The sequence below is a fragment of the Entelurus aequoreus genome, linkage group LG08, assembly GCF_033978785.1.
Source record: "Entelurus aequoreus isolate RoL-2023_Sb linkage group LG08, RoL_Eaeq_v1.1, whole genome shotgun sequence".
NCBI lineage: Eukaryota > Metazoa > Chordata > Actinopteri > Syngnathiformes > Syngnathidae > Entelurus > Entelurus aequoreus.
Genome location: NC_084738.1, coordinates 2069601 through 2091412, shown reverse-complemented (window position 1 = coordinate 2091412; position 21812 = coordinate 2069601). Strand labels below are relative to the sequence as shown.

The 21812-nt window shown below is 35.5% G+C and overlaps 1 protein-coding gene across 8 annotated transcripts in view; it reads right to left on the bottom strand.

Moving 5' to 3' along the window:
* Positions 1 to 21812, bottom strand: part of LOC133654925 (carbohydrate sulfotransferase 15-like) — a 106148-nt gene that overhangs the window by 14531 nt on the left and 69805 nt on the right. For all 8 annotated transcript variants that reach the window (XM_062054795.1, XM_062054801.1, XM_062054799.1 and 5 more), the window contains 2 exons: positions 20410 to 21001; positions 10232 to 10571 (listed from right to left, as the gene is read on the bottom strand). In XM_062054795.1, the coding sequence (XP_061910779.1) occupies positions 10232 to 10571; positions 20410 to 20850 (781 nt within the window). In that variant the 5' untranslated portion in view covers positions 20851 to 21001. The remainder of the gene's footprint in view (positions 1 to 10231; positions 10572 to 20409; positions 21002 to 21812) is intronic.

Here is a 21812-nt window from a genome sequence, read left to right as displayed (position 1 = left end):
GCCGCACCGGGCTCTAAACCGCAGATTTTATATATATATATATATATTTTAAATCTACCGTATTTTCCGGACTAAATTTTAGAAGAAAATAATATTTTTCCTTATATTAGCCGCACCGGGCTCTAAACCGTAGATGATATATATATATATTTAATCTATATATATATATATATATATATATATATATATATATATATATATATATATATATATATATATATATATATATATATATACATATATATATATATATATATATATATATATATATATATATATATATATAATTATTATTTTTAATTGTATTTTATTTTTTAATATACCGTATTTTCCGGACTATATATATATATATATATATATATATATATATATATATATATATATATATATATATTAAATCTACCGTATTTTCCGGGCTAAATTTTAGAAGAAAATAATATTTTTCCTTATATTAGCCGCACCGGGCTCTAAACCGTAGATTATATATATATATATATATATATATATATATATATATATATATATATATATATATATATATATATATATATATATATATATATATATATATATATATATATATATATATATATATATGTATATATATATATATATATATATATATATATATATATATATATATATATATATATATATATATATATTTATATATATATATATATATATATAAAATTATTATTATTATTATTTTTAATTGTATTTTATTTTTTAATATATATATATATATGTATGTGTGGGAAAAAAATCACAAGACTATTTAATCTCTATAGGCCTGTTTCATGAGGGGTTTCCTCAATCATCAGGAAATCTCCTGATGATATATATTTGGATAGTCTAATTAAGACATATATATATATAATGTGTCTTTTTGTCATGATCCGTTTTATTTTAGTTTGATTCCCTTCGTTCTGTTTTCAGCACCCCTGGGTTTGTGTTTTCTTGGTTGCCATGGGTGCTGATTATTTTCACCTGCCTCTGAGTAGTGTTCGAGACACTTTTGGTGTGATTGGTTAACAAAAAGTCATTCCTGCTCCTGTATATATATATATATATATATATATATATATATATATATATATATATATATATATATATATATATATATATATATATATATATATATATATATATATATATATATATATATATATATATATATATATATATATATATATATATTTAAAAAATGTACCGTATTTTCCGGACTAAATTTTAGAAGAAAATAATAGTTTATATATATACTGTATATATATATATTTTTTTTTACCCTATTTACGCTCTATACTTTTTTTGCTTAAAGCGAAAGGCTGATGCTGACTTGTTAATGCTTCATGAATGTGTTTTCCATGTGGGCTGATTACAGCATGCAAGGTAATAGTGGAGGACCTCAGCGTGGGCGTGCAGTCAGGATAATGATGTCGCCGTGCAACACTTCTTCTACTAAGTAAGAAAGAAACGATGGGGAAAAAATGCATAATTATTCCAACAGAAGTGTCACAAGCTGCCGCTGCTTTGATTTTTTTCTGTTTAATCTTGTTGCCCTTTTTTTTTGTTCCCTCCAACTATCGTGTGTCACAGGCAGACTGCTACGCTTGCAGGACTACCCCGAAGTGGAACCTCGATCACAATTAGGGTTCTTCGGAAAAAGACCAGGATGTAGTAATCCATGGGCGTCACTGCTAAATAGCAGATGTTGCTGTGCAGTTGTGGTTCTCAATTACTTTGTGCCATGACCCCCCTCGGAGACAGACTACCACTGAATTGAAATATTTGTACAATACAAAATAGTTCTGCATGGTTGCTGACAATACTCCGAAATAATCCAATACAATTATAACAATGAATGCAAGTAAGGATGACCGATACGGCCTAAAATTTACATCGCGATATATATCGCAGCCTCTTGCGATAACGATATATATCACGATATTTGGCATATAAATGATAATAGAATAATTTAAAAATGGGTTAAAAGGCTCTTAAATTGGCTACTGACGTACACGGTAACATATTGTATCTTTTCCTGTTGTATTATTTTGTCAAAACTATTATTGATCTACTAGTTAATTTACTTTTACTGTCTGGTTACTTTCTGTTGTAACATGTTTCTATCTACACTTACACACACACACACACACACACACACACACACACACGCATGCACACGCACATTTTTATACAAATATATAAATATATATATATATACATATAAATATATACACTTTCATAAATACATATACATATATACATATACACTTATATACATACTGTATACATGTATATATACATACGTGTATATACATATATATACATATATGTATATACATATATGTATATACATACATATATATACATATATGTATATACATATATGTATATACATACATATATATATATATATATATATATACATATATATATATATATATATATATATATATATATATATATATATATATATATATATACATATATATATATATATATATATATATATATATATATATATATATATATATATATATATATATATATATAGGGTTGTACGGTATACCAGTATTAGTATAGTACCGCGATTATTAAAAAATAAAATAAAATTAAAAATAATTATATATACTGTATATACATATATATATATATATATATATATATATATATATATACATATATATATATATATATATATATAGATTAAATATATATATATATAATCTACGGTTTAGAGCCCGGTGCGGCTAATATAAGGAAAAATATTATTTTCTTCTAAAATTTAGTCCAGAAAATACGGTGGATTTAAAAAAAAAAAAATATATATATATATATATATATATATATATATATATATATATATATATATATATATATATATATATATATATAAATCTGCGGTTTAGAGCCCTGTGCGGCTAATATAAGGAAAGATGTTATTTTCTTCTAAAATTTAGTCCGGAAAACACGGTACATTTAAAAAAAAAAAAAATATATATATATATATATATATATATATATATATATATATATATATATATATATATATATATATATATATATATATATATATATATATATATATATATATATATATATATATATTGTTTGCTTACTTACTAATAAAAGACAAGTTGTCTTGTATGTTCACTATTTTATTTAAGGACTAAATTGCAATAATAAACGTATGTTTAATGTACCCTAAGATTTTTTTGTTAAAATAAAGCCAGTAATGACATTTTTCGTGGTCCCCTTTATTTAGAAAAGTATCGACAACACTAGTACAGTATCAGTTCAAATGTGAAAGTATACTCATCCCTACGTTTGAAACATAGCAGGAAAACATGAGTCAGACAACTTAGTCAAATCCAAATAAAGCTGAAAAAAGAAAAAAAAAGACGGATCAATGCACTAATGAGGTTTCGTGAGCTCGAGCGCGGTCAGAAAAAAACGGCGCCTTGAGTTTATGACTAATACGCCATAAACCTTCCAGTCTAATTATTTTTAAAAGCCCATAAAAAAACAACAACAACAACAAAAGTGTCTTACACTGCAAAAACTGAAATGTAAGTAAGATTAAATATCTCAAATAAGGGTGATATTTGCTTATTTTCTGTCTGATAAGATCATTCTTCTCACTAAGCAGATTTTATGTTAGAGTGTTTTACTTGTTTTAAGTGTTTTGGTCCTAAATGATCTCAGTAAGATATTACAGCTTGTTGCTGAGATTTGATGAGCTATATTGAGTAAAACATGCTTGAAACTAGAATATCAACTGTTGCAAAGCTGTGTCATCAACACTCACAAGTATAAAACTACTTTTTTAAAGTAATCATTTCTTATTTCAAGCACGAACAAAAAAATCATGACTTTGACACAATTGTGTCTCATAATTAAAACAGATGACAGCCAAATGGACTTTGCTGTTTTGTTTTCAATGAAACAGGAGAAAATATGCACTCCTATAGTAGTACAGTTGGCACAGTACAGTAAACTGACAGTTAATATTTAAACATTTAACATGTGACATTTCAAACTAGTTTGAACAGAAATAGTTCATGCACATTTAGGTAAATTCTTCAAAATTACAAAAAAAATTTTTTGGCTGGGGGCCGGGCTGTATATATATATATATATATATATATATATATATATATATATATATATATATATATATATATATATATATATATATATATATATATATATCGCGCACTAATTGACTGTAAGAGCCCGCACTTGGCGCGATGATGTCATGTTATCGATGGAAAAATGCATTTTTAGACAATATGATTTGCCTGAGCGGCTAGGAGACCCCGAGAGTAACAAGCGCTTGCCTGGTTGCCTTTCCATTAGGAACAATGAACTAGTTTTTAGTATAAGTTTGCTGGTTTCAAGAAATGTAATGTCGAGTGGATATCATTATGTCAAGATAATGGCACTAGCATTTACTTCATTTAAGAAAATTTTTCAACATATTGAGCAAAAAATGTCTCTTTTTTTCTACCAAGAAAAGTGCACTTGTTATTAGTGAGAATATACTTATTTTAAGGTATTTTTGGGTTCATTGAGGTTAGCTAATTTTACTTGTTTTGACAAGCCAAATTTTCTTGTTCTATTGGCAGATAATTTTGCTTAGTTCAAGTAAAATACGCCTAATTTTTGTATTTTTTTTTCTTGTTTTTGAACACTGACTTTTTGCAGTGTAGCTATTGCAATGTAGAAGAAAAGCATTTATGTGTAGACAATGGAGTCGTCATGCGTTGCACTGCAAAAAGTCAGTGTTCAAAAACAAGAAAAAAAAAAATAAAAAAATTAGGGGTATTTTACTTGAACTAAGCAAAATTATCTGCCAATAGAACAACAAAATTTGGCTTGTCAAGACTTTCCAAAACAAGTAAAATTAGCTAACCTCAATGAACCCAAAAATACCTTAAAATAAGTATATTCTCACTAATAACAACTGTACTACTATATGAGTACGTATTTTCTCTTGTTTCATTGAAAATAAAACAGCAAAGTCCATTTGGCTGTCATCTGTTTTAATGTGAGACTAGGGCTGCAACAACTAATCGATTGAATCGATTAAAATCGATTACCAAAATAGTTGGCGATTAATTTAGTCATCGATTCGTTGGAACTATGCTATGCGCATGCGTGGAGGCTTTTTTTTTTTTTTTGTTGTAATTTAAAAAAAAATAAAAATGTTTTTTTTTTTTTGTTTTATAAACCTTTATTTATAAACTGCAACATTTACAAACAGCTGAGAAACAATAATCAAAATAAGTACAAAAACAGTACAAAACAGCGCCAGGGCGGCGCTGAGGCTACGTCTCATGAGGTGGCGTAAGCTAGCCAATGATGTGTCATGTGCAGCTCACGTGACGACGCCGTCTGGAAACATTCGAAAAATGGCGCAGGAAAACACTACCGATAGTTTAGCGGAGAAACATCTTGAGGTTATTGTTTCAATGGAGAAAAGTGTACGACCTAAGTGGTCAAAAGTGTGGGAACACTTTACTCTAAAGACTTCAAAGAAGAGCGTTTCCTGCAAAATGGCACGGAAGTACAACATTGCTTCAGGAGCACCTGAAGAAGAAACATGTTGGAGCCATGGATGAAGGGAAGAACTCACACTACGTAACTTTTGAAGTCCATAGTGGCAACAAGCATTCATGAGTTCAACTTTTTTGTGGGTAACGTTAAAGTTATGCCTTTGTTGCAACGCGGGGCTGATAATGTGTCTCCGGCACATTTGACTCCGTTTTGAGAGAGAAAACGCACGGTTACCAATTTGGAAATAAACGTAACTGACAGAAATATCTCAGGTTGGTTTCATAATGGATTAATGTAGCCGGGCCGATAAAGCTATATAAATATATTTAGATTTGAGTGACGCTTTAGTGTAACTAAACGTTATGAAGGTGCTGGAATATTTCATGCTATTATTCAGAGGCAGCCTGAAATGAATACTTTATTATTCACAACAGAAACGTGTACAATATCTGATTCAGTTCTGATGAGTTACATTTCTGTGTTATTATTGGTGTATGCTGCACCCCCAATGTCCACCACATGGTGCCAGTATGCTGGTTTTTCCAATAAAATACTGGAAAGGATAGAAATGTAGTTTGTCTCTTTTATCCGATTATTAATCGATTAATCGACGTAATAATCGACAGATTAATCGATTATCAAATTAATCGTTAGTTGCAGCCCTATGTGAGACATAATTGATTTTTTTTGTCTTGCTTGAAATAAGAAATGATGACTTTAAAAAAGTAGTTTTCTACTTGTGAGTGTTGATGACACAGCTTTATAACAGTTGATATTCTAGTTTCAAGCATGTTTTACTCAATATAGGTCATCAAATCTCAGCAACAAGCTGTAATATCTTACTGAGATCATTTAGGACCAAGACACTTAAAACAAGTAAAACACTCTAACATAAAATCTGCTTAGTGAGAAGAATTATCTTATCAGACAGAAAATAAGCAAATATCACCCTTATTTGAGATATTTAATCTTACTTGGATTGCGGTTTCTGCAGTGTGCGGTCGATATCGGCGAGATTATCGGCGAGCGTGAAGTCACCATCTTCACTTCCTGCCGCTGAATCGCACGGACGGCCTCCTTTATGAGACGTGACACCTGGCGCGGCTGCGGGAGACAGCCCGACAAAAACGAGCGCTCTCGTTTGCTAATTAGCGACGATGTGACCTTTGACCCGGGAGAGTTGGAGATTAGGGGGGGGGGGCGAGTGGGAAAGTGAAAATAGGATGAAAAACATTCCCCCCTGAAGGTAGAAGACGAGCGACATTTTGTGACATTGAAAAGCCACACAGGAAGTGACAGGCGGCGCCCACGCACGCGGCTTACAAAGCATCCGGGGGAAGCGTGCTGATGTTGCCCTTTATTCGAGTGGCGTCTACGCAGGCGTGCGTCACACATGGCGAAGAGTGAAGACATCTCCCCGTGAAAAGGCGGGGGGGGGGGGGGGGGGGGGGAGCACACGTGGGAGGAGCCGAAGACAATCAAAGAGAGGCGGTCGGAATGCTGGGAGTGAGTAAAAGTGCTCGTAAACGTGAGCAGGAAATAAACACGCTGGCTCGTGAATATTCATCACCACCATAATTGCCTTAAAGAGAGGGATCATTTATGTCACTTTGACGGCTCATCAACATACATCAATACTTTAAAAGTCGCCTCTGCACTCGTCCAACATGAATAATGTTACATGATGTTTCCTACTGGAGCAGGCACAGGCCGCATGCCATGTAAAGGCCTACTGAAAGCCACTACTAGCGACCACGCAGGCTGATAGTTTATATATCAATGATGAAATCTTAACATTGCAACACATGCCAATACGGCCGGGTTAACTTATAAAGTGACATTTGAAATTTCCCGGGAAATATCCGGCTGAAACGTCGCGGTATGATGACGTATGCGCGTGACGTACTCAGTTTAACGGAAGTTATGGTACCCCGTAGAATCCTATACAAAAAGCTCTGTTTTAATTTCATAATTCCACAGTATTCTGGACATCTTTTGCAATTTGTTAAATGAACAATGAAGGCCGCAAAGAAGACAGTTGTAGGTGGGATCGGTGTATTAGCAGCGGACTACAGCAACACAACCAGGAGGACTTTGTTGGAGAGCAGACGCGCTAGCCGGCGACCTCACCTTGACTTCCTACGTCTCCGGGCCGCCAAACGCATCGGGTGAAGTCCTTCGTCCTTCCGCCGATCGCTGGAACGCAGGTGAGCACGGGTGTTGATGAGCAAATGAGGGCTGGCTGGCGTAGGTGGAGAGCTAATGTTTTTAGCATAGCTCTGTGCGGTCCGGTTGCTAAGTAGGCTTCAATGGCGTCGTTAGCACAGCATTGTTAACCTTCGCCAGCCTGGAAAGCATTAACCGTGTATTTGCATGTCCACGGTTTAATAGTATTGTTGATCTTCTGTCTATCCTTCCAGTCAGGGGTTTATTTTTTTTGTTTCTATATGCAGTTAAAGCACGATGCTATCACGTTAGCTCGTAGCTAAAGCGTTTCGCCGATGTATTGTCGTGGAGATAAAAGGCACTGAATGTCCATTTCGCGTTCTCGACTCTCATTTTCAAGAGGATATAGTATCCCAGGTGGTTTAAAATACAAATCCGTGATCCACAATAGAAAAAGGAGAGAGTACATAGTTCTGTGAGGTCCGGTTGGTAAGTTGCTAAATTAGCCTTAGCGTCGTTAGCAACAGCATAGTTAAGCCTTACCAGGCTGAGAATTTTTAACCGTGTAGTTACATGTCCATGGTTTAATAGTATTGTTGGTCTTCTGTCTATCCTTCCAGTCAGGGGTTTATTTATTTTGTTTCTATCTTCATTTGAGAACGATGCTATCATGTTAGCTCAGTAGCTAAGTGTGTCACCGATGTATTGTCTTGCAGATAAAAGTCACTTTAAATGTCCATTTCGCGTTCTCGACTCTCATTTTCAAGAGGATATAGTATCCCAGGTGGTTTAAAATACAAATCTGTGATCCACAATAGAAAAAGGAGAGAGTGTGGAATCCAATGAGCCAGCTTGTACCTAAGTTACGGTCAGAGCGAAAAAAGATACGTCCATCGCTGCCTCTCGAAGTCCTTCACTGTAACGTTCCTCATCCACGAATCTTTCATCCTCGCTCAAATTAATGGGGTAATCGTCACTTTCTCGGTCCGAATCTCTCTCGCTCCATTGTAAACAACGGGGAATTGTGAGGAATACTAGCTCCTGTGACGTCACGCTACTTCCGCTACAGGCAAGGCTTTTTTTTATCAGCGAGCAAAAGTTGCGAACTTTATCGTCGATTTTCTCTACTAAATCCTTTCAGCAAAAATATGGCAATATCGCGAAATGATCAAGTATGACACATAGAATGGGTCTGCTATTCCCGTTTAAATAAACTGAAAACATAAAAATACAAACAAATACCCTGGCCATTCAACCAGAAAAAAAAACAAAAAATCGGATTAAAAAAAAAAGAATCTGTTATTTCTTATAGCCAATCCAAAAATAATGATATGATTAAAATAATTATAATTCAAACAGTAATTATGTAGTTATGTTTTATTTATTTATTTAGACATTCTGAAATGTCAACAAAATGAATGAATAATTATATTCATGAATTAAATAAAAACATAAAAATACAAACAAATACCCTGGCCATTCAACCAGAAAAAATAAATAAAAATCGGATAAAAATAAATAAATAAATCTGTTCTTCTAGCTAATCCAAAATAATGAAATAATTAAAATAATTATAATTGAAACAGTTTTTATTTTCTGGTTGAATGGCCAGGGTATTTGTTTGTATTTGTATGTTTTTATTTAATTCATAAATGTAATTATTAATTCCTTTTATTGACATTTCAGAACGTCTAAATAAATAAATAAAATATAACTACAAAATTATTGTATTTATTTATTTAGACATTCTGAAATGTCAACAAAATGAATTGATAATTATATTTATGAATTAAATAAAAACATAAAAATACAAACAAATACCCTGGCCATTCAACCAGAAAAAAAAACAAAAAATCAGATTTAAAAAAAAAAAAAATCTGTTATTTCTTATAGCCAATCCAAAAATAATGGTATTTAAATAATTATAATTTCAACAGTAATTATGTAGTTATATTTTATTTATTTATTTAGACATTCTGAAATGTCAACAAAATGAATTAATAATTAGTTTTATGAATTAACTGAAAACATAAAAATACAAACAAATACCCTGGCCATTCAACCAGAAAAAAAACCTAAAAATCGGATAAAAAAAAAAAATCTGTTATTTTTTTATAGCCAATCCAAAATAATGATATAATTAAATTATTTATAATTCAAACAGTAATTATGTAGTTATATTTTATTTATTTGTTTAGACATTCTGAAATGTCAACAAAATGAATTAATAATTATATTCATGAATTAAATAAAAACATAAAAAATTGCCTTCAGTGAGAAAAATAGATAGTCATGAAAATAAATAAAACGCATTGAATGAGAGGGTGTGTCCAAACTTTTGGCCTGTACTGTATATGTCATCCAAAAGAACTTGGGATGGACCAGTGTGTTAAATTACCTGAGAGGAGGACTGGTCTTATACTTTTAGAGTAGATTTTTAAAAAGACTATAAAGAAGAAATTATTAGTATGAAACTTTATTTATAGCGATATTCACTCACCGAACCTCTTGCGGGTCCACCAGTGCGGCTCTTTGAAAGTGGTGAACTTAACGTCGGGATGCAGCAGCAGTCGGTTGTAAAGATCCGTGGTGCCGCACTTGGGCTGCCCGATGATGTAGAAATACGGCAGGCAGCGGATGCGGTAAAGCTTCCCGCCGTGGCTGAACAAGTGCTTCTCGAAAGTGCGCCTCAAGTGCGTGAAGACGGTGAGGAAGCGCCGGGCGTAGTGCGCGTACAAGTTCTCCCCGTAAGGGTCAGAGGTGACGTTGCCGGCGTACTCCTCGTACCAGCACGGGTTGCGGACGTCCGGCAGGAATTTGCCGGGGATGACAGAAAACATCTGGAAAGACAGAAAAAAACAAGAAATTGGAGTCTAAAATACGAAACCTCATACCGTATAGTACCATAGGGCGGACCGGATATAAGTAAGAACTTTACACTACTTTATATTAGAAATGGCAACAGGGGAGGATGAATGCCCCATAACAAGAAGATAGAGAAAAAGAAGAAGCTTATCGACTACGGTGACGGACACGCGCAAATTTTCAGGACTTATGCAGATCCCAAATACAGATCAGCAGGTACCAGAAGGTAAGAAAAACTTGCTTTCGCATAATATTGCGAAACAAAACGCCAGATAATATGTCTTACCTCATACACACACCATAATAATACTTTGCTTAGAACTTAGAACAGGGGTGTCCAAACTTTTTCCACTGAGGGCCGCACACGGAAAAATTAAAGCATGTGGGGGCCATTTTGATATTTTTCATTTTCAAACCATAACAAAATATATGGATTTTTTTATTTATTTTACCTTTATGGGACCATAAAGGGTCTCAGTCATTAAAATGTTAAAAATAAGTCAGATTATTATTTTTTTTTAATTATTTAACACTTACAGTAAATCTCTATATCAACTTCAAGTTGATATAAAGTAATACAAATTTAAAAAAAAGTTTTATGGCTTTTCTGTCAAAAACAACTTAGTTTTTTTTTTATAGTAAAACTGAAATATGCAGTATTTAGTAATTAGAGCCCTAAAAGATCAATAATGCAGGACACCATTGATTTTAATTCTTTCATATTTTTGAGTAATCACAGTGAAAAGATAAATAAAATACAACAAAATATATTTGGGATCCAAAAGGTGCCCCACTCATAAAGTGATACATTTTTATTAGGTTTTTCTTTTACTTTCAACACTTAAGTTACGCGATCAACCTCAGATATATCTGTCCATATTATGCTGGAACTATTATTTTGTTTGTTTTATGCGCTTTTGTTAAAGAAAACTTTGATGTTTTTATATGGCTACTACACAATATGTGCAATATTTACCACATAAAACATTTTAAAGTGAAATATTTGAAGTAATTGGAGCCCTGGAAATAATTCATTATAACATGGATTTTTTTGTCTTTTTTTTGTTTTTTTTTTGAGCAATGGCAAAAAAAAGAAAAATAAAGAAAAACAAAAGAAAAAAAAAACAGCCTGCGTGGCAGCTTTTGTGTCAACATTGCAGCTTTTTCTCGTTAGATTTCACCTCATTCCACTTTTTTTAATGTTTTTTTTATTTTTACAATAGTATTTCCAGAATGTGTGGCGGGCCGGTAAACAATTAGCTGCGGGCCGCAAATGGCCCCCGGGCCGCACTTTGGACACCCCTGACTTAGAACATAGCTTACCAAAGTCGTACTAAAACGTCGTGTGTAGTGTTCTATATTTTCAATGGAACATAAAATGTTGGTGTTGTTTACTTGAGCCCTATTGCCATCATATTGCAGTCTACATGTATCTCTTATGTGTGACTGCCATCTACTGCTCACACTTATTATTTCACCGTGTACCAAATAAAACAGCTTCGAGGTCGGTAAGCACAACCAGAATTATTCCGTACATTAGGCGCACCGGGTTATGAGGCGCGCTGTCGATTTTTGAGAAAATTAAAAGATTTTAAGTGGGCTTTATAGTCCGAAAAACACGGTACAGTGCGGTACTTTAATAAATCATCATTTGGAATGCATGGGAAAGCGGAAAAGAAAACATAGCTCTTTTTAACCACACCCTTTCTTTTATTAACAATACATTGCAAGACAGTTTGGTACCTTAACAAAAAAAAGCATTTTTCTATGCCATCTCCATGCAACCAGAAGGAGTATTTACAACCTGTAAGCTGTTTTGAGAAAAAGTTGAATGATTATTACACCAAATAAAACATTGCGAAAATCGGTATTATTCTTCACCCCAACAATCGGTATCGGATCGAATCGAATCGTTACGTGCCCAAAGATTCACGTATCGACATCTGGATCAATCCCCGCTGCTTTACTTTAAAACTTTAGCGATTAGCTTCTTGTGTCGTCTTGCTCAATGTGTGTGTGAGTATAGCATGCTTAGGCATTCCCTTTCCTGTAGTCCTCCAGTGATAATGCTATTTGGAAGACAATTTTCCGTCGTGGTGGCGAGGATTCGTATCTTAGAAGCGGCTATGTATTATGGATGGACGACGCGTTATTATAGCTAATGTAGACACTTACATCATGTGTTGTCTTCATTATAACACTTATATAAGACTGTTAAAGTCATTTTGATAGTAGGCTAATATAGACACTTACATCATGTGTTGCCTTCAATATAACACTTATATAAGACTTTTAAAGTCATTTTGATAGTAGGCTAATATAGACACTTACATCATGTGTTGCCTTGATTATAACACTTATACAAGACTTTTAAAGTCATTTTGATAGTAGGCTATTATAGCTAATATAGACACTTACATCATGTGTTGCCTTCAATATAACACTTATATAAGACTTTTAAAGTCATTTCGATAGTAGGCTAATGTAGACACTTACATCATGTGTTGCCTTCATTATAACACTTATATAAGACTTTTAAAGACATTTTGATAGTAGGCTATTATAGCTAATATAGACACTTACATCATGTGTTGCCTTCAATATAACACTTATATAAGACTTTTAAAGTCATTTTGATAGTAGGCTAATATAGACACTTACATCATGTGTTGCCTTGATTATAACACTTATACAAGACTTTTAAAGTCATTTTGATAGTAGGCTATTATAGCTAATATAGACACTTACATCATGTGTTGCCTTCAATATAACACTTATATAAGACTTTTAAAGTCATTTCGATAGTAGGCTAATGTAGACACTTACATCATGTGTTGCCTTCATTATAACACTTATATAAGACTTTTAAAGACATTTTGATAGTAGGCTATTATAGCTAATATAGACACTTACATCATGTGTTGCCTTCAATATAACACTTATATAAGACTTTTAAAGTCATTTTGATAGTAGGCTATTATAGCTAATATAGAAACTTTACATCATGTGTTGCCTTCATTATAACACTTATATAAGACTTTTAAAGTCAGTTTGATTGTTGGCTAATATGAACACTTACATCATGTGTTGCCTTCATTATAACACTTATAAGACTTTTAAAGTAATTTTGATAGTAGGCTAATCTAGCTAATATAGACACTTACATCATGTGTTGCCTTCATTATAACACTTATATAAGACTTTTAAAGTCATTTTGATAGTAGGCTAATATAGCTAATATAGACTCTTACATCATGTGTTGCCTTCATTATAACACTTATATAAGACTTTTAAAGTCATTTTGATAGTAGGCTAATATAGACACTTACATCATGTGTTGCCTTCATTATAACACTTATATAAGACTTTTAAAGTCATTTTGATAGTAGGCTAATATAGACACTTACATCATGTGTTGCCTTCATTATAACACTTATATAAGACTTTTAAAGTCATTTTGATAGTAGGCTAATGTAGACACTTACATCATGTGTTGCCTTCAATATAACACTTATATAAGACTTTTAAAGTCATTTTGATAGTAGGCTAATATAGACACTTACATCATGTGTTGCCTTCATTATAACACTTATATAGGACTTTTAAAGTCATTTTGATAGTAGGCTAATATAGACACTTACATCATGTGTTGCCTTCATTATAACACTTATATAAGACTTTTAAAGTCATTTTGATAGTAGGCTAATATAGACACTTACATCATTTGTTGTCTTCATTATAACACTTATATAAGACTTTTAAAGTCATTTTGATAGTAGGCTAATATAGACACTTACATCATGTGTTGTCTTCATTATAACACTTATATAAGACTTTTAAAGTCATTTTGATAGTAGGCTAATAGACACTTACATCATGTGTTGCCTTCATTATAACACTTATATAAGACTTTTAAAGTCATTTTGATAGTAGGCTAATATAGACACTTACATCATGTGTTGTCTTCATTATAACACTTATATAAGACTTTAAAAGTCATTTTGATAGTAGGCTAATATAGACACTTACATCATGTGTTGTCTTCATTATAACACTTATATAAGACTTTAAAAGTCATTTTGATAGTAGGCTAATATAGACACTTACATCATGTGTTGCCTTCATTATAACACTTATATAAGGCTTTTCATTTTTTGTGGCTCCAGACAGATTTGTATTTTTGGTCCAATATGGCTATTTCAACATTTTGGTTTGCCGCCCCCTGATCTAGTCCCTCTGGAGCGGTGTTGTGCAGGTTGAACGACTCCTATTGATTTTGTAGGCAAAGAGAGAGAGGGCTCTTGTATGGATTATCTACAAAAGATGTTTTGACCGTAACGTCTGATCATGGCAGCGACGCAGACATCTCATCACAGTCCCCTCACATCGGAGATTGTCTTTGGGGCGATCACAGGCCTAACAAAGCCGATCGCCGGCGAGACCGGCAGCGTCTCCAAATGCAATTAATGCCGTCGCAGTATTGATTGTCCCTCGGCATGCACGCTCCTTTTCATTAGCGCGCTCGATGAGAAATGAGTTACGCTGCAAACAGCCGGGGAAAAAGTCATTATCATTAGAAGGAATGGCTAACTGGAGCTGAGGAGAGGCAGGGATCAAGGACTTTGACGTACAGTGGAGCCTCGTTTTACGGACGCCTCCATTTGAGAGCTTTTCGATTCACGAGCTTTTCGATCAAAACAACAAGCTGCTGTCCTCCGTATAGCTGCTCTGCCAACACGCTTACACACGCATACATCCATTTGGTGCCCTCACAAAGATCAGAAATCACAAAAATTCTTAACTTTGCCAACCATATTGCTGCTAGGGTTGTCCCGATACCAATATTTTGGTATCAATACCGGTACCAATATGTATTTCGATACTTTTCTAAATAAAGGGGACCACAAAAAATGGCATTATTGGTAGAGATGTCCGATAATATCGGCCGATAAATGCTTTAAAATGTAATATCTGAAATTATCAGTATCGTTTTTTTTATTATCGGTATCGTTTTTTTAAATTTTTATTTTATTTTATTTATTTTATTAAATCAACATAAAAAACACAAGATACACTTACAATTAGTGCACCAACCCAAAAAACCTCCCTCCCCCATTTACACTCATTCACACAAAAGGGTTGTTTCTTTCTGTTATCAATATTCTGCTTCCTACATTATATATCAATATATATCAATACAGTCTGCAAGGGATACAGTCCGTAAGCACACATGATTGTGCGTGCTGCTGCTCCACTAATAGTACTAACCTTTAACAGTTAATTTGACTCATTTTCATTAATTACTAGTTTCCATGTAACTGTTTTTATATTATTTTACTTTCTTTGTTATTCAAGAAAATGTTTTTAATTTATTCATCTTATTTTATTTTTATTAATTTAAAAAAAAAAAGGACTTTATCTTCACCATACCTGGTTGTCCAAATTAGGCATAATAATGTGTTAATTCCACGACTGTATACATCAGTATCGGTTGATATCGGTAATTAAAGAGTTGGACAATATCGGAATATCGGATATCGGCAAAAAGCCATTATCGGACATCCCTAATTATTGGCTTTATTTTAACAAAAAATCTTAGGGTACATTTGTCAGAATAATTGTATCTAAGTTATCACAAAACTTTGTGTTTCCATGAGTTCCCGGCGAGAGGACAAAGCTGTCTTTGATCGTACCAATCAAAAATAGGGATGTCCGATAATGGCTTTTTGCCGATATCCGATATTCCGATATTGTCCAACTCTTTAATGACCGATACCGATATCAACCGATACCGATACTGATATATACACATTATTATGCCTAATTTGGACAACCAGGTATGGTGAAGATAAGGTCCCTTTTTTTTTAAATTAATACAATAAAATAAGATAAATAAATTAAAAACATTTTCTTGAATAAAAAAGAAAGTAAAACAATATAAAAACAGTTACATAGAAACTAGTAATTAATGAAAATTAGTAAAATTAACTGTTAAAGGTTAGTACTATTAGTGGACTAGCAGCACGCACAATCATGTGTGCTTACGGACTGTATCCCTTGCAGACTATATTGATATATATTGATATATAATGTAGGAACCAGAATATTAATAACAGAAGGAAACAACCCTTTTGTGTGAATGAGTGTAAATGGGGTTTTTGGGTTGGTGCACTAATTGTAAGTGTATCTTGTGTTTTTTATGTTGATTTAATAAAAAAAAATAAAAAAATAAAAATAAAACCGATACCGATAATAAAAAAACCGATACCGATAATTTCCGATATTACATTTTAACGCATTTATCTCTAGTTAATACTTCAAAATTTCTCGACAGATTTGAAAAATTCCAACACCAACGATTTCAACTCATTCAAAACATGCAAGTCTTTTAACATGTTCCCAAAAATTCCCGCTTTTCCCGAAATTCCCAAATTTCCATGAAATTCCCATTGAAACGAATGGGACATTTTTCAAAAGTTTTATCCGATTCAAACGGTTCCAACTAGGGATGTCCGATAATATCGGCCGATAAATGCTTTAAAATGTATTATCGGAAATTATCGGTATCGGTTTCAAAATTATCGGTATCGGTTTCAAAAAGTAAAATGTATGACTTTTTAAAACGCCGCTGAGTACACGGACGTAGGGAGAAGTACAGAGCGCCAATAAACCTTAAAGGCACTGCCTTTGCGTGCTGGCCCAATCACATAATATCTACGGCTTTTCACACACACAAGTGAATGCAACGCATACTTGGTCAACAGCCATACAGGTCACACTGAGGGTGGACGTATAAACAACTTTAACACTGTTAAAAATATGTGCCACACTGTGAACCCACACCAAACAAGAATGACAAACACATTTCGGGAGAACATCCGCACCGTAACACAACATAAACAACAGAACAAATACCCAGAATCCCCCGCTACAATATACACCCGCCGCTGCCTCCTACCCCCCGCACATTGTTTAATGAATCCAGCGGGGCATCACAACAAAATTAGGCATAATGATGTGTTAATTCCACGACTGTATATATCGGTATCGGTTGATATCGGAATCGGTAATTAAGAGTTGGACAATATCAGAATATCGGATATCGGCAAAAAAGCCATTATCGGACATCTCTATATGGTATGGTAACATTTCTCGACAGATTTGAAAAATTCCAACACCAACGATTTCAACTCATTCAGAACATGCAAGTCTTTTAACATTTTCCCCCAAAAATTCCAGCTTTTCCCGAAATTCCATGAAATTCCCACTGAAACGAATGGGACATTTTTCCAAAGTTTCATCCGATTCAAACGGTTCCAACTTCAAAATATTCAGCCTGTTCAAAATTGTGTGCTCTTCTTCAACAATTAAAAAAAAAAATTCCCGGACTTCCAAGAATTCCCATTTTCCGGGGACATTTTCCCCCGTTCAAGATGAATTGTCAATTTTTTTAAACTTCCACAATTCGCACATTTTTCAACCTATTCAAACCATTCCAACATAAACACATTCCACTCATCCAACTAACACTTTCCCAAGTTCCAAACCAAATTCCGTTCTTTCTGAAAATTCAAACTCTTCCAACATTCAAACCATTCCAACATTCCAAACTATCCTTGCATTCATACTACATCCTGTCAGCATTTCACTTCAACTTCAGCATTGGAGCATTCACACGCAATTCCTTCAGGAATTGCCTCATCTAGTTTTCACGACGTGGTTTTCGCTTACTGCGGGATCGTTCTCCCAGGAAGGCGAACGGACGACTCCGGACAGGACTTGCAGGTAGGAACATGATTTAATTTTAAGAAACACTCAACGAAGGAACAAAACGGAAAACAACCCGAAGGCAAGCGTGCCTATCGCACGCGGAAGCTAAGGCAAAAACTTAGGACATGAAACTATAGACATGAACCTCACGAAACTGTGGCATGAAACAACTAGCATTAACTATGTCATAGAACAAACACGAAACTGTGGCATGAAACCAACACGAAACTGTGGCATGAAACAACTACCATTAACTATGTCATAGAACAAACACGAAACTGTGGCATGAAACAACTAGCATTAACTATGGCATACAACAAACACGAAACTGTGGCATGAAACCAACACGAAACTGTGGCATGAAACTACTAGCATTAACTATGTCATAGAACAAACACGAAACTGTGGCATGAAACAACTAGCATTAACTATGTCATAGAACAAACACGAAACTGTGGCATGAAACAACTAGCATTAACTATGGCATAGAACAAACACGAAACTGTGGCATGAAACCAACACGAAACTGTGGCATGAAACAACTAGCATTAACTATGGCATACAACAAACACGAAACTGTGGCATGAAACCAACACGAAACTGTGGCATGAAACTACTAGCATTAACTATGTCATAGAACAAACACGAAACTGTGGCATGAAACAACTAGCATTAACTATGTCATAGAACAAACACGAAACTGTGGCATGAAATAACTAGCATTAACTATGGCATACAACAAACACAAAACTGTGGCATGAAACCAACACGAAACTGTGGCATGAAACAACTAGCATTAACTATGGCATACAACAAACACGAAACTGTGGCATGAAACCAACACGAAACTGTGGCATGAAACAACTAGCATTAACTATGGCATAGAACAAACACGAAACTGTGGCATGAAACCAACACGAAACTGTGGCATGAAACAACTAGTATTAACTATGTCATAGAACAAACACGAAACTGTGGCATGAAACCAACACGAAACTGTGGCATGAAACAACTAGCATTAACTATGGCATACAACAAACACGAAACTGAAGCATGAAACCAACACGAAACTGTGGCATGAAACAACTAGCATTAACTATGTCATAGAACAAACACGAAACTGTGGCATGAAACAACTAGCATTAACTATGTCATAGAAAAAACACGAAACTGTGGCATGAAACCAACACGAAACTGTGGCATGAAACAACTAAGACTTACGTGTCATGTCTGTGTGATCATGTTTTGTTTTGGTTACGTTCAGGTTTGGTTTTTGGACTCTTTGTGCACTCTTGTTTGTTTTTGTTTTGTCACCATAGCGACCATTAGTTTTCACCTGTCCTCATGTCACGCACCTGATTCATTTGAACTCACACACCTGTCACTAATCATGCCACTGTTATTTAAACCTGTATTTTTCTGTTGATCGTCCTGGTGACATTATCCTTACTACCTCTGCTACCCATGAGATTCTTGTTTACTATAGTTCATGCGTCACGCCATGCCACAGTAAGTGTTTTTGTTTCATGTTCATAGTTAATTGCCTCTGTGCTAGTCTTTTGTTTCATTAGTCAAGTTTGTTCTCCGCCATTGTGCGCGCCTTTTGTTTGCTGCCTTTTTTTAGTGTAAAAATAAACATGTCCTTACCTTCACGCCTTGCCCGCGCCAACTTTCCTTTGCATTCCGGGAAAACACAACACTCCAAGGCCCTCGTTTTGACATTACGTAGTCCAGGCATGAGGCAAACAACTAATGACGCCAGGACGACTGACTGGCAAAGGCAGGCTTAAATAGTCCTCTGATTAGCAGCAGGTGCGCGTCCCGAACACCAGAGGCAGGTGAAAATCATAAGTAGCCATGGTAACTAAAACAAACTCAGGTGTCAAACAGGAACTAAAAGAGTCCAAAACTAACAGAACATAACAAAAACATGACCCGGACCACGGATCATGACACTAGTTCATAGCTACATTGTTTCTTACGGAGAACTTTGCTTCACTATATGAACTTTTTGATAGTAAATGGAGGTTCAACTGTACTCACATGTTGCTCGCTTTGAACCAACGCCGTGCGTTCTGGAATCTGCCGCCAACCGGTGAACACCACTTTGGACTCGATGGACTTGACCACCAGCTGCATGTGTGCGTAGTCCTTGACCGCCGACACGTTGAAGGCGAAGGGTCCGGGGCTGACCAGGCCGCCGATGTGATACGGCGACGGCGTGAGCAGCAGACCCTTCTTGTCCCCGGTCAGGACGTACGAAGCCATGACGAGGAACATGACGGCCACGCCGAAGAGGAGGCCGTAGAAGCGGACCTTGGGGGCGCCGCCCAGCGCCCGCCACGTCCTGGGGCGCTCCCGTTTCACCTCCAGGATGGTGAACAGGTTGACAAGCGCCTCGTCCACCTGCAGCAGCAACGGTCTCTGGCAGTAGTCGTCCGGCGGGGAGCCCAGCAGGGTGTACTTGTAGTCCACGCGCGTCATGCTGTCGGCGACCGGCAACGTCCGCCCCGGCAGCTGTCACGGCGTCGCAGGTGCTCGGACCTTGTAGGAGGCTCTGGGACACGGATGTGCATGACAACTGGCGCCCATGACGTGCGGCGATTAACAGACCACCTCACCCGCTGACGGCGCTCTGACGGGAAGAGAAAGATCAGATGTTGAAATCATTGGAAGCGCTCGATGCACTTTTATCGCCGTCACGGCACGCGACGAGGAAGTTCTTGTCTTTGTGCCGTCACAGCAGATTTGACACAAGTGAGGTCGGCAGGAATGAGTCAGATCATTGTGCAAAATCTCAATTTCGCTTCCTGTTTTTACGCCTCGGAACCCTAAAACCTATCAGCCGCACTAATCACAGTCACCGCCGGTTATATACAGTCGTGGTCAAAAGTTTACATACACGTGTAAAGAACATAATGTCATGGCTGTCTTGAGTGTGCCGGGGCCGGCTCCGAGATCGGCGACAGGTGCGTAGATGGCCCACCTGGGCGCAGTTGTCTGATCACCTGTCACGCTACAAAAGGGCAGCTGCCGAGAAGGACGGGGTGGGAGAAGTTGGAGTTGTTGGAGTTGAGGATCGAGAGAGAACCCGAGCCCGAGCCCGAGCCCGAGCCCGAGCGAAAGTGAGAGCAAGACGGAGACGGAGACGCGGGAGGCTGAAAAGCGACCGGAAGAGCGCGACTGTCGCCAGAGGCGAGTGCTGAAAAGCAGAGGAGCAAGAGAAGCAGATTTATTGAAAAATAAATCATTGTTCTCCACTACAAACGAGCCTGTCATGTCCGTCATCGGTGGTCCGAGGAACCCGGAGGTGCGAGTCCTCCACAGTGAGCAAATCTGCCGGGTCAAAAGTAAACATACAGCAATGTTAATATTTGCTTACATGTCCCTTGGCAAGTTTCACAGCAATAAGGCGCTTTTGGTAGCCATCCACAAGCTTCTGCTTG